Raw genomic sequence first — 14,295 nt, forward strand, 5'->3', positions numbered from 1 at the left:
CTTAGAAAACAATTTTGTTTGCCTGAAGGAGACTTCTATGTAACTCTGCGGCTTGCTATCTCATTAACAAGCTGAGCATTGCTGCTGTTTCTGGGGGCTGCCTTTGGGTACAACACAACTGCAAAGGTGTTGTCCCCCTGATAATTGTATTTTTGCTGGCTCTTGCCATTGTTTCCTTTCTCTCTTTTTTTTAATGGAAGAAATGTGTGAAGTTCTATGGCCATGTTGTGTATTAATTTGGAGATACTGATTGCTATCTCTTCCTGTGGCAAGAACCTGATACTTCTATAGCTTTTGGTCCCTTGGATGGAAGATAATGAAAGTGGCTGGTGTTTATGGGAGGCACTCATGTTTATAGTATTTTTTCTCCTTTTCTTTTTAGAGTGGAGGGGTTGTAGGGGCAAATAAATCCACCAGACATCTATAGTAGGGCCTCACTTATACAGCAGGTTAGGGACCAGACCACCGCCGTAAAGTGAATATCGCCGAAAAGCGGAACATCAATCAGCTGTAGTGCAGGGAGCTCAAGCTGACAGCGCTTGGCCCCTGAAGCTCCCTCCGCAACAGCTGATCGATGTTCCGCTTTTCCGTGCATCGCTCTTCCCCCCTCCCTCACTCGTCCTCGTTATGGTGGGGGAGTAGTGCTCCCCTTCCACGGCAGGGCCTGCTGCGGATCGTAGGGAGGGTGCTGCCCACTCACCCACACCTGCTCGTTTGCCCTCTGCTGCCTCCCTGGCTCGTTCCCCCTTGCCCGCTGGCTCACTCGCTCATCCCCGCTTGCCCGCTTGCCCTCCCCCCTGACAATTTGCACACTCTCTCTCTGCCACCTCCCTCACTCATCCCCCCTTGCCTGCTCGCTCTCCCCCGCCTGTTTGTGCACTCACTTGCCCTCCACCGCCTTCCTTGCTCGTCCCCCCTTGCCCACTCGCTCTCTCCCCTGCCTGTTCGTGTGCTCATTTGCCCTCCACTGCCTCCCTCGCTCGTCCCCCCTTGCCCGCTCGCTCTCCCCCCTGCCTGTTCACTCGCACACTCATTCGCTCTCTGCTGCCTCCCTCAACAATAAAATGGCACTGGACGCCCTTCTCCGACTCAGCTGCTGATCACGTCATCAGAGCTTGGAAACGTTTCTTTTTTGAACTACAACTCCCATCAGCCCAACTGTAGTTTAAAAAATGAATGTTTCCAAGCTCTGATGACACGTTCAGGGCGTCGGGCGTGATCACAATGTGCTCAGGGCATCGGGCGCCATCAATTCACGTCATGCCACAAAATTGCCGTAAAAATGGAACAAGCGCCAAACATATGGGACATGGACACAATTCAAAACTGCCGTATTAGCGAAGTGCCGTAAAGCGGGGCCCTACTGTACATGTACTGAGGTGGTTTAGAGTAGCATACCCATTCCCCCAACCCATATTCTTGTCTCACACTTCTGTTTTTCCTGATGTTTAGGGTTGTTTGTTGCTTGCTTGGGCTGCTTGCATGGTATAATAGTCTGAAAAAGCTCTGTTTAGGACAGTAAGCTCAAATTGCAGCCTTTGTCACTCTGCATATATTGACAAAAAGCTGGGAAGAAGTCTTTACTCTGCCTATGCTGAAAACAAAAGCTGGGAAAGGCTGTTTAATTAGCCAAAACAAACAGGGAATGAGCTTCACAGCTGTATTCCCAGCCCTGACTGCACAAATCCAAGGCTGCTGAGGGATAAACAAAGGGCAGAGACGTAAGATTCAAGTAAACTGGCCACTGGGAATGATAAAAATCTCACAGGTATAGATGCCACCTGTGCTCGCTCCCAGAGAGTCTTTTTGGTATAAATAAAAGGCCCTAGATCTGCGAAGATAAGCCTCCACACCGGCCTGAAGAGAAGTTCAGCACAGTGTAACTCCAAACACGGGGCCATAAAGGGGATTTCTTCACTGTTGCTGAGGCTTCCAACAGGAAAAAGAACGTAAGATCTGTGCTCATCGTTAGCTGCTTTAAGTGTTTTAGTGCCTGCTAGCCAAAAAACAACAGCTTTGCCTCAATAAAGCACTAAATTTTCCTTCTTCACAAGTGTTTCATGGTCTTTGAGATCCCGAACTTTCTTGCCTCTGGCAGAACTATCTTTGGCAAAATGGGTGGGAGGGAGAACAGGTGAAGTGTCATTGCTTCATCTGTCAGAAAGTTGAAGAAAGTGGTTTCTATAGCCTCCAGGGTGAGAGTCTGCTATTGAGGTATAATTCTGCTATTGAGGTATAATCCCTACCCCCCACCCTGAGTAATAGACAAGGAGCAGTGCTTGGTATGCATGTTTTATTTAGAGGGTGTGTGTGTATCTGTATTGTTGTTTGCTTATTAGTCAGTATTTGTTTAGGTTTGTCTGGGTCTCATAGTGTAGACGTGCGTGGGTTGTTAACTGAGACTGAATTATGTGAGTGCTTGCAGAGTGTGATTTAAGGGTGTAAGGGTGTAATTAGTAAATCTGAGTATATCAGTTTAGAGCAGGAGTTTCACAGATTGTAGTCCCTGGACCACCAAGGGTACATGCTTTTCATTCAGGTGGTCTGTGGATTTGTGGTTAAAGAAGGGATACAGCACATCCATTGCATTAAATATTCATATTGATTTTTAATTGTATTTTATTGCTGTTATTTTTTATATTATTTTTGTTGTATTACAATTTGAATTCAATACAATATTTAAGAAATAAAGGTAGCAATAAAAATACAGTGAAAATCATATAGCATCTAGCATAGTACATTACAATTGCTACAACAAGCAGAAAAAACATTAAGTGATCTGAGGGGAAAACATTTGGAGTACTGATATGTTTGCTTGATATAGGTGTGTTGATTATATAAAGATGTACTGAATGGAATGCATTTTTAGCTGTAGGATTAAGTTGTGTTTATTGTTGTATAGGGATCTGGGAATTTAATTGGACTGGTTTGTTTAATTATGATTCATTGGTGAATGCGGGTTAGCAAGGGTCAGTTGATTTTCTTTTGCTTAACTGTCAAGCACACTATAAAATGTGGAATTTGTATTTTTTTGGTTGATTTTCATTGGCAATATTTTATTTCCTGAAGTTTATAGGCTATTTTGTTTAGTGGTTTACTATGAATTTTTCTTGTATTTTTGTAGCTGATGTTTATGTGCAATGTTTATTTTAATGCTGAAGAGGATGCTCTATTTAGTTGTTAATTAACAACTATCTAAGATGTTTTAACCTATGTTGTAGACCACTTAAAGTTTTGTTTAAATATAAGATGCATATAAATTATCCAAATAAATAAAATTAAAATGTAGTACTTTCAGATAAAAAGGTAAGTAGCCAATGAAGCTGAATATTAGAAGACCCAGGACAGACAAAAGGAAGGACTTCTTCACACAGTGCACAGTTAACTATGTCATTCGCTCCCACAAGAGCCAGTGATGGCCGCTGACTTGGATGGCTTTAAAAGATGATTAGATAAATTCCTGTGGGATAAGGTTATCAATGGCTACTAGCCATGCTGGCTATACTCTGCCTCCAGAGTCAGAGGCGGTATGCTTTGAAATACCAGTTGCTGGAAACTGCAGGAGGGAGAGTGCGCTTGTGCTGAGGTCCTGCTTGCAGGATTCCTGTAGGCATCTGGCTGACCACTGTGAGAACAGGATGCTGGACCAGATGGGCTACTGGCCTGATCCAGAAGGCTCTTCTTATCCCTTTTGAGGGTTGTAGTGGATAAAAACATTAACCATTTCCTATAACATATCTACCTTTTTTCATTCAAGTTCTTACCTTCTCTCCTTTGGTGCCTGGTAATCCAATAAGCCCAGGAGTACCAGCAGGACCCTACAGAGAAAACAAAATTGTTAGAGAGACTTGGGATATGACTATTAAAGCATTATCTTTTTGTACACCGCCCAGAGAGCCTTCGGGCTTAGGGCGGTATATAAATTAAACTAAATAAAATAAATAAATAATCTTCTGATGAAGCACAAGGCCACTGGATGTTGTAGATTTTATACTACTAATACTCACATGTGGTCCAGGGGCACCTTTTTCGCCTTTATGACCACTTTCACCTTTTGCACCCTTTGCACCATCTGAGCCCTACACAAAACAAGTATTTTTATCAGAATTTTAACCAGTTCAATGATTTTTATTACTTGTTCTATGTCCATTGCTCAATTAAGTTAAAATAAAGTTGCATGTTATGAAAACCTCACCAAGCTACCTTTTAAAGATACTGAAGGGAATGCAAGGCAATGTACAATTTCACAAAACATAACACTCCCTTTTACAGCAACACATAGTAACAAGAGTGCAGAATACCAAACTTGGTACCTGTTTACAGAGGAACAAGAGATGGGGGAAGGGGGATGGAGCTAGTAGAAAAAGTGAAACACTCATTTTAGTAACAGCAGCAGCAGATTATGTGGAAAAGGGCCAGGGTAAACATACCCTTTCTTTGTTTATGTAAAGTTATATAAGCATTTTGTTTTACAGATTACATGCGAAAATTTCATCGAATCATAGAATAATAGAGTTGGAAGAGGCCTATAAGGCCATCAAGTCCAACCCCCTGCTCAGTGCAGGAATCCAGATCAAAGCATTCCTGTCAGATGGCTGTCCAGCTGCCTCTTGAATGCCTCCAGTGTCAGAGAGCCCACTACCTCGCTAGGTAATTGGTTCCATTGTCATATGGCTCTAACAGTTAGGAAGTTTTTCCTGATGTCCAGTCAAAATCTGGTTTCCTGCAACTTGAGCCCATTATCCCGTGTCCTGCACTCTGGGATGATTGAGAAGAGATCCCGGCCCTCCTCTGTGTGACAACCTTTCATGTACTTGAAGAGTGCTATCATATCTCCCTTCAGTCTTCTCTTCTCCAGGCTAAACATGCCCAGTTCTTTCAGTCTCTCCTCATAAGACTTTGTTGCCAATCCCCTGATCATCTTTGTTGCCCTGCTCTGAACCTGTTCCAGTTTGTCTGCATCCTTCTTGAAGTGCGGAGACCAGAACTGGACGCAGTATTCAAGATGAGGCCTAACCAGTGCTGAATAGAGGGGAACTAATACTTCATGCGATTTGGAAACTATACTTCTGTTAATGCAGCCTAATATAGCGTTTGCCTTTTTTGCAGCCACATCACACTGTTGACTCATATTCAGCTTGTGATCAACGACAATTCCACGATCCTTCTCACATGCCATATGGCTGAGCCAAGTAGCCCCCATCTTATAACTGTGCATTTGGTTTCTTTTTCCTAAGTGCAGAACTTTGCATTTATCCCTGTTGAATTTCATTCTGTTGTTTTCAATCCAATGCTCCAGCCTATCAAGGTCCCTTTGAATTTTGTTTCTGTCTTCCACAGTATTAGCTATGCCCCCCAATTTTGTATCATCTGCAAATTTGATAAGCATGCTCTGTATCTCCTCATCCAAGTCGTTAATAAAAATGTTGAAGAGCACTGGGCCCAGGACCGAGCCCTGTGGTACCCCACTTGTTACTTCTGTCCAGTTTGAGAAGGAACCATTGATAAGCACTCTTTGAGTACGATTCTGGAGCCAACTGTGGATCCACCTGATAGTTGTTCCATCCAGCCCACATTTAGCTACCTTGCTAATCAGAGTATTTTGTCAAAAGCTTTGCTGAAGTCGAGATATATTATGTCCACAGCATTCCCACAGTCTACAAGGGAGGTTGCCCGATCAAAAAATGAGATAAGATTAGTTTGGCAGGATTTGTTCTTCATAAATCCGTGTTGGCTCCTAGTATTCACTGCATTGTTTTCAAGGTGCTTACATATTGACTGCTTTCTAATCTGCTCCAGAGTTTTTTGAGGGATTGATGTTAGGCTGACTGGTCTGTAGTTCCCCGGTTCCTCCTTTTTGCCCTTTTTGAAGATAGGGATAACATTAGCTCTCCTCCAGTCATCCGGCACTTCACCAGTCCTCCACAATTTCACAAAGATAATAGACAGCGGTTCTGAGAGTTCTTCAGCCAGTTCCTTCAATACTCTAGGATGCGGTTTATCGGGCCCTGTCAATTTGAACTCATTCAAAGTGATTAGGTATTCCTTGACCATATGTCTGTCAAGCTCAAGCACCAATCCTGCCCCTTCCACTTCATGTTTCCCGGGAGGGTCATAGACTCTTTTTTGGGAGAAGACTGAGCCAAAGTAGGAATTGAGCACTTCTGCCTTTTCTTTGTCATCTATTTTCATTTTGCCTTCCTCATTGAGTAGCTGTGCCACCATTTCTTTTCTCTGTGTTTTACTATGGATGTACCTGAAGAAAGCTTTTTGTTGCTTTTAGCATCCCTTGCTAACCTCAGCTCATTCTCAGCTTTAGCCTTCCTGACACCATCCCTGCAATTCCATGATACCTGCCTGTACTCTTCCTTTGTGGCCTGGCCTTCTTTCCACTTCCTGTATGTGTCTTTTTTTGTTTTCAGGTCATCTCTAAGCTTTTTGTGAAGCCACATTGGCTTCTTCTGCTGTTTCCCCCTCTTTTTCCTTGTTGGAATTGCTTGCCATTGCGCTTTTAGAATTTCCTTTTTTAGAAGCTGATAGTGTGAGATATGAACGCCATAATTTCATTTCAGAATTCTTTAGCTTCTGAAATGCATGTTTTGAATAAGTAAGAGATTTTACTTATGTTGGATTGGGCAATGACCTGGAGATCTCAACATATATTGGATTCTTCCAATATGGACTACACATGTAAAATTACTGGAAAAATCATCTCACAAAGGAAGCATTATTAGTGTGCTCTAGCTCCGGGCCAGCTCAAGAAATTTTGTTTCCTGAGATGAAGAACAAGATTGCATTCCACCCCCCATTCCACATACAGACACTGACTGGACTTGCAGTTGAATCTTACTTCAGTACTGACAAAAGGATAAGCTAATTATTGGGGAGCAGGACAGGCTGTGTGGCACACACAGCTCTGTCCCCCAACAGAAGGGTACGGTGAGGGAGTTCAGGAGAAAGAGCCATGGGAGGTGCCCCTGCTGCTTCCTAGAATTTGCTTACTGAGTGAAGTGGTTGCTTCACTGCCAAATTGTAGGGCACGACCTGCTCCAAGTGAACCTGTGTCTTCAGGGATCAAAGGGATTTGTCCTCAGTGGTTTGTCCTTGTGCTCAGTACCGCTGCAATTTATAAAACATGTCTGCAATCTGGGTAACTCACCTTTTGGCCTTGAATTCCTTGAGGACCCTGCAAGAAACCAATGGTGCATTTGACAAAAGAGGTTTTGGGGAAGGTTGCTCTATAATTCAAGCCTTTGTCCCCAAATATTTATGCTTGTACCATTACATCTATTTTTCTGACATTTTCTTTGAATGTAGAGATAAATAGAAGCACAGATAGATACTGCTGAGCAAAACTGTTGCCACGTGAAAATACTTCTGCACAATTCAGAAGATGTGGCTACAATCTAGATTAAATTACCCTGACTGAATATTGTTGATTTTTAAGAATTCTATCAATATGGTACAGGTAAGCCTATAGCCCAAACAGAACCTCAAAATGCAGCTGTTCTAAATGAAATTTTAGAGATTGGCATACATCTTTTAAGTTGAACCATTTATTTTTCATTATAAAAATCTTGTTTTAACATTAAACTCAAATGCATTTTTTTCTTTTAGAAATCAACATTATATTTTAATATGAAAGGGGACTATGAGCATGAAAACATTTCTTTAAGACAGAAATGTGAAGTCTTAGGGCTAAACTAGACATTCCAGGGGCAGCTATGTTTGCTCATGTCTAAAGTGGAAGGGGGGAGGTTTGTATTTTTTATTTCAAAACTGGTTGGTTGGTAAAGGCATTTGAACCTCCCTCCCCAGGCTTACATCACTGCACTGGAAGATAAGGGGGTGAGGTGGAGGGCAGAGGGCTCCATTCAGCTCAGCTCATCCATGTGAAAATTACATTCTACCTCATTCCATTCTTTAAATATGAACAGGACAAGTGAAGAAAGGATGTGGTTTCTCCCTTCATCATGTCCAATTTGGCCCACACATTTCAGCAGTGAGTGCACTAAAAACAGTGTCTATAAATGGCAACTCTAAAGGGGGGTTTCATGGTGAACAGTGAGAAGGCGACTGACATGGTGGAGGGCATAAAATCATGGAAGGGGTGGGACAGAGGGAAGGGGAAATATCTTAGCATGTTGCTCCTCATTTAGTTAACGGACAACTTCTAGCTTGCCTAATTGCTGAAGCATTTGATGCAACATTTTAAATTGTTTGTTTTAAATTGTTTTTTTTAAAAAATTAAATTGTTTTTAAATTGTTTTTGTGTTTTAAAATTTGTATATTTGTTTTTAATGTTTTTAATTGCTGTAAACCACCCAGAGAACTTTGGCAATGGAGCAGGATATAAATGTAATAAATAAATAAATAAATAAAATTTTGGCCAACATTCAGAAGCATTAAATCCAACAATATGTCTTCCTGTTAAAAAAAAAAGTATACTAAAAATGGCTCATAATCACAAGAGAAAAGGATACCAAGTGCCATTAATGGACTAATGCAGATGTTAAAAGATATCTGCCTTCACATTAGAACTAACTGAAAAGTCTAATTGAAGGAAATGATTACATTTCCCAACTCCCTGAAAATCTAGAGGGATGGGCTCAGGTGTGCCCTCCTTTGGCAACAATATAATTAAACATGAATAAATTATATATACTAAGGAGTAAAACAGCACAATTTCAAGCAAAGGCACATATTACTATATCATCCTGTCAATACTGATATTTAATATCATTTGGAAATAGCATTTACATTTTAGGGACTCACCTTATGGCCCTGTATTCCTTGAGGACCCTAAAGAGAGCAACAGTTAATTTGTAAAAGGTGGTTTCAAGTATCCCAGCACACAATCCTTCATGCCCAGCCTTTCATGCTCCAACTCTCTCACAAAGCTGAAATTGTATACACAGCGATCAGAGTTCAAAACTTTTCTCTCAAATTTACTATAAAGGTTCATATAACACTTAGAAACCAAACAAAAACAAAAAAGACTGCCTCTGACTGATCAAACAACATATAAGAAGTTTTCAGGGATTCTCAAATCGTATAAGATTGTTCCCTGCCAAATATCCATAAATATTTTTCCAATGCCAGTCTGCATCCTTTTGTGGAAAATGTCTCATAAATCTGTGATCACCAATATATGTGTTACTACAAAGGAATCCATATTGAAACAGTTTAATGTTTTCAATTTTAAAATTAGTTCTCTTAGTTAAACTTTGTATATTGGTCACTCTACATTCAAAATGGATCCCAAATTCCCCTTCCCCAGATTATGTGCTGAAATGATGACAGAACGCTCTTACAATTCACTTATGTCCCTCGAGTCAATGCTCTGGTATGGGTTTGCTATCTGCTGCAAGGTTTAGGATCTGATGTAATGGCTAATTATAGCAAATGAAATGTTTATCTATCTGGATCTCTCTTATATATAGTCAATGGGATCAACCTTCCTGTCAAACAACTAGTCAGCAGAAAAATGCTTGCTGAACATATGGACAGTATGATAACCTCTGTTTCATCATTTTAGCTTCTAGTGATAGTTCTGGTTTAATTTGTTCTAACACCCAATTATTTGTCTTTTTTGCAGTCCATGGTATCCGCAAAGCTCTCCTCCAACACAACATTTCAAATGAGTTGATTTTTCTCTTATCAGTTTTTTTCACTGTTCAACTTTCACATCCATACATAGAGATCGGAAATACCATGGTCTGAATGATCCTGACTTTAGTGTTCAGTGATACATCTTTACATTTGAGGACCTTTTCTAGTTCTCTCACCTGCCCTCCCCAGTCCTAGCCTTCTTCTGATTTCTTGACTATTGTCTCCATTTTGGTTAATGTTTGTGCCAAGGTATTGATAATCCTTGACAAGTTCAATGTCCTCATTGTCAACTGTAAAGTTGCATAAATCTTCTGTTGTCATTACTTTAGTCTGTTTGATGTTCAGCTGTAGTCCTGCTTTTGTGCTTTCCTCTTTAACTATCATCAGCATTCATTTCAAATCATTACTGGTTTCTGCTAGTAGTATGCTATCGTCTGCATATCTTAAATTATTGCTATTTCTCCCTCCAATATTCACACCTCCTTCTTGGTCCAATCCTGCTTTCTGTATGATATGTTCTGTGTATAGATTAAATATATAGGGTGATAAAATACACCCCTGTCTCACACCCTTTCCGATGGGGAACCAATCAGTTTCTCCATATTCTATCCTTACATAACTGAACTACTAACTTGGTTTTAGTGCAACAACTCTGTGATTTGTTTATGTATTTCAAATGTTTGCACTGATCATCAAAGGTTGATGGTCTGAAGAAACATCTCCTCAGACAGGCTAGGTCCACATAGACTGTAACTTGATATATATCACAGTCTGTTCTGACTATTAAAACAGAAGACTTACCGTAGGACCTGGTTGACCTGGTAAGCCAGGAGGTCCTGGTTCAGGTATAATCTGCACCTGTGGATTTTGTTACATATAGTAAAGTGACTTGATGTAATACAGACTTGTGAAGCCATATAATAAAAAAACCTAAACATATTTAGAATGAAAAATAATTATTGGTGAATAAAAATCTTAACAAAAATAGAGAATACAGCAATTTATAAAGAGAATTTTTTTCCAAAAGAGTATTATATATATAATTCTTTAAAAATCCTTTAAATAGTTACTGTAACACATAGTACGCATATTTCAGTTTATTGTGCGTGCAGTACACACATGCAATCAATACCCATAGGCTTAATAGTGCTCTGTTTTCCCCACTGCACTGCCCATGGGTCTGTGTACTGGTGGCATGGCAGACTATTCAGGGGAATGGTCAGGATCCTTCTTGTCTTGATGCATTCACTTTAACCAAATAATTTGGATCATGAATGAGTGCATTAAATTAAAGAAATACATAATGTTCCTATTCAGAAAGTGCTAACATGAAATGTTGAGTGGCTTGGTAGAGAAGAAACATCTACGTAAGCTAGAACGCAGAGGAAGTGCCTTTTGCGAAATGTCTTTGGGTAAGGTATTTGATAAAAATGCATCTGACAGTGTACTTTCATGAATAAAGTTTCCATCAGGCACAAGTATGAAAGTGACTCACTTGGCCATTTCTGATGCTGCTCATCTGACCTTTCCATTTTTGTCTTTTACTGAGCAACTTAAATTAAAGTCAGGGCTCCCTTACATGTGATTATTTTTCACCCTGGAACATGCACAACCCTGGACTAAAGACAATTACATATAAGAATTACATATGAGCTGTGAGTAGTCTGTATACAGATGGTTCATGCAGCCAACAGTAGGCATGTGACAATCTACATATATATTTAATACACTTTCTGTTGAAGAAAGTTCCTTGCTGTAGGAAAATCATTAAGATGAGAAGTAGCCATTGGCAATTAATTTTCCTCGAAATCAATGGGATTTATTTCCAAATATAAGTGTTTTGGTTTGGGATCTGAAAACACTCTTCTTCAGTGTCACAACATGAATTAATTCAGTTGCAAAATTCAGGAGCCTGTAATGTGGATTTTTTTTAAGTGAAAGCAAAAGTCATGTTTCTTATTAAAAAGTGACTATGGTGTGCAATACCTGAGGGGTGGTGACCCAGGCAAGGGCCTTGTCAGTGGTGGCATCCTCCTCGTTGCCTCTGGAGGTGTGCCATGTGTCATGCTTAAGAAATACTTCTTCACCCAGGCGCTCCTGATATCATTTGTACTTAGATCTTTGGACCTTTCATATGTTGTGCAGCCCATAGGACTTTTACCTTGCTGCTGGTTTGTGTGATGTAATGGATTTTGGAATTTTAAAGTAAGTTTTATGCAGAGCTTGGAAAAGTTACTTTTTTGAACTACAACTCCCATCAGCCCAATCCAGTGACCATGCTGGCTGGGGCTGATGGGAGTTATAGTTCAAAAAAGTAACTTTTCCAAGCTCTGGTTTTATGTTTGTGTTTATATTGTGAGGTATATAAAAGAAAAAGAATAAACAAATAAATAAAATATGTAACATTGCTCTCAGTATACCCTGACATTTGATGAGGATATATGCATTTGTTAATAACTTACGAGATCCTGCTCACAGGGTACACCAGGTTCTCCTTTTGGCCCATCAATTCCCTAAATGATAAAAAGAAAGAGTCTGGCAAGGACGTATTTTCAGATAAAGAAAAATATATTCCCTGTTCATATACTGAATACTTTATTTAAATATTTGATGGGAGTTTTTCATTGCAAGACTGATCTCCTCTTGGTTCTGATACTGTGCCAGTTACAGGCATATGAAAAGCATGTTGCTTTCCCTATGACTGGTGATTCCAGCTGAGCTGTGCAGCATGCAGCACTATAAATGACTATATATAGGGCCGGTTCTAAAGGGAGGCCAGGTTGGGCACTGGCCAGATGACCCCTGGAGCTACAGGAGGCCCCTCAGCTGCCCCTCCGCTCCCCTTCCATGATCTGTGGCCCCCCCACGTCTCCCCACTTACCTGTCTGCTGTCTTTTACCGTTGCGCTTAACAAAGATGGCGGCTGTGGTTTCCCTAAGGTACAGAAGCCCCTGCCGCCATCTTAGTTGATAGCACTGATGCGCGCACGTAGCATGCATGTGTGTCATCAACAAAGATGGCGGTGGAGGCTTCATCCCCTTAGGGAAACCGTGGCTGCCATCTTGGTTAATGGCAATAGTAAAAGACAGGAGACAGGTAGGTGGGGTGGGATGGGCTGCACACACGCACGAGCGCAAACGCGAATGCAAACACATGCTGGGGCCCAGGGCAAGCTGATGCCCAAGGGCCCAGGCATTCCTGGAGCTGGCCCTGACTATATAGGATGTGTTTGTTACTGTTCACGTTTCTTATAGAAATTCCTATTATTATTATTATTATTATTATTATTATTGTTGTTGTTGTTGTTGTTATTATTTACCTGCCCTTCACCCAGAGGTCCCAGGGTGAGTTCCAACAATTTTAAAACAGTTAAAATACAACCTAAACAACATTGCAAAAAATAGGATGAACCCTAAAAATATACATCTCAGGTGTTGAAGCCCAGGTGTTGAAGCCCAGAGGTGCATCTTTAGCATTTGCCAAAAGTCGTACAATGAAGTTACCAGATACAGCTCAGTGGGGAAGGAGTTCTACAGCTTAGGAGCTGTCATAGAGAATGCCTTCTCCAAGGCCACCCCTCCTGAGCTTCTGAGGATAACAGAACTACCAAAAGGGCCCCCTCTGCTGATCTCAACACCCGAGAGGGTCTGTAGGGAAGGAGGCGGTCTTTCAGATATTTGGGACTTCAGTCATTTAGGGCTTTCAACACTAACATGAGCACATTGAACTGGGCCTGGAAGCAAACTGGAAAACAATGCAGTTGTTTTAAAACAGAGGTTATATAAGTTCTAAAGGGAACCCCAGCCAGTAATCTGGCTGCTGCATTTTGGACCAGTTGAAGTTTCCAAGTCTTCAAGGGCAGCCCCTCATAGAGCACACTGCAATAATCCAGTCTGGAAGTTATCAGAGCATGGAGCACTGTGGCCAAGTCTTTGCTGTCCAAAAGGAACCGAAGCTGGCGAACCAGCTGGAGCTGGAAAAAGGCACTCCTGGCCATTGAGGCCACCTGAACCTCAAATGACAGTGTTGGATCAAGGAGTACCCCCAGGCTGCAGACCTGCTCCTTCAAGGAAAGAGCAACCCCATCCAGAACAGGCCATCTTCCCACCTCCTGGACATGAGAACTCTGGACACATAACACCTCTGTCTTCTCAGGATTCAATCTCAATTTATTGGCCTGCATCCAGTCCATCACTGCTTCCAAGCACTGGTTCAACACCTCAACTTCCTCTCCTGATTCAGATGGAATAGAGAGGTAGAGCTGGATGTCATCTGCATATTGATGGCACCTCACTCCAAATTTTCTGATGAAAGTTCCCAGTGGCTTCATATAGATGTTAAATAACATGGGGGATAAAATGGAACCCTGCGGAACATCACAGGATAATTCCCATGGTGCTGAACAGAAGCCTCCCTTAACTACTTTTTGGAAGTGGCTCTGGAGGTATGAGCAGAACCAGTGAAGAACAGTGCCCCAAACCCCCACCTCCTTGAGATGCTCCAGAAGGATACTGTGGTCAATAGTATTAAAGCCCACTCAGAAATCAAAGAAAACATTCCCCCCCTCTCTCCCAATAGATGTCATTGACTAGGGTTACCAAGGCAGTTTCAGGGCTGTGGCCAGGCCTGGAGCCAGACTGGAACAGATCCAAGTAATCAGTTTGCTCCAAGCATGCTTGAAGC

The 14,295-nt window shown here is 41.3% G+C and overlaps 1 protein-coding gene across 24 annotated transcripts in view; it reads right to left on the reverse strand.

The window, feature by feature from the left end:
- COL23A1 (collagen type XXIII alpha 1 chain) overlaps positions 1-14,295 on the reverse strand; it is a 586,100-nt gene that overhangs the window by 16,928 nt on the left and 554,877 nt on the right. For all 24 annotated transcript variants that reach the window (XM_061617267.1, XM_061617268.1, XM_061617248.1 and 21 more), the window contains 6 exons: positions 12,075-12,125; positions 10,414-10,470; positions 8,776-8,802; positions 7,160-7,186; positions 4,008-4,079; positions 3,765-3,818 (listed from right to left, as the gene is read on the reverse strand). In XM_061617267.1, the coding sequence (XP_061473251.1) occupies positions 3,765-3,818; positions 4,008-4,079; positions 7,160-7,186; positions 8,776-8,802; positions 10,414-10,470; positions 12,075-12,125 (288 nt within the window). The remainder of the gene's footprint in view (positions 1-3,764; positions 3,819-4,007; positions 4,080-7,159; positions 7,187-8,775; positions 8,803-10,413; positions 10,471-12,074; positions 12,126-14,295) is intronic.

This window comes from Rhineura floridana, chromosome 3, assembly GCF_030035675.1.
Source record: "Rhineura floridana isolate rRhiFlo1 chromosome 3, rRhiFlo1.hap2, whole genome shotgun sequence".
Classification (NCBI taxonomy): Eukaryota; Metazoa; Chordata; class Lepidosauria; order Squamata; family Rhineuridae; genus Rhineura; species Rhineura floridana.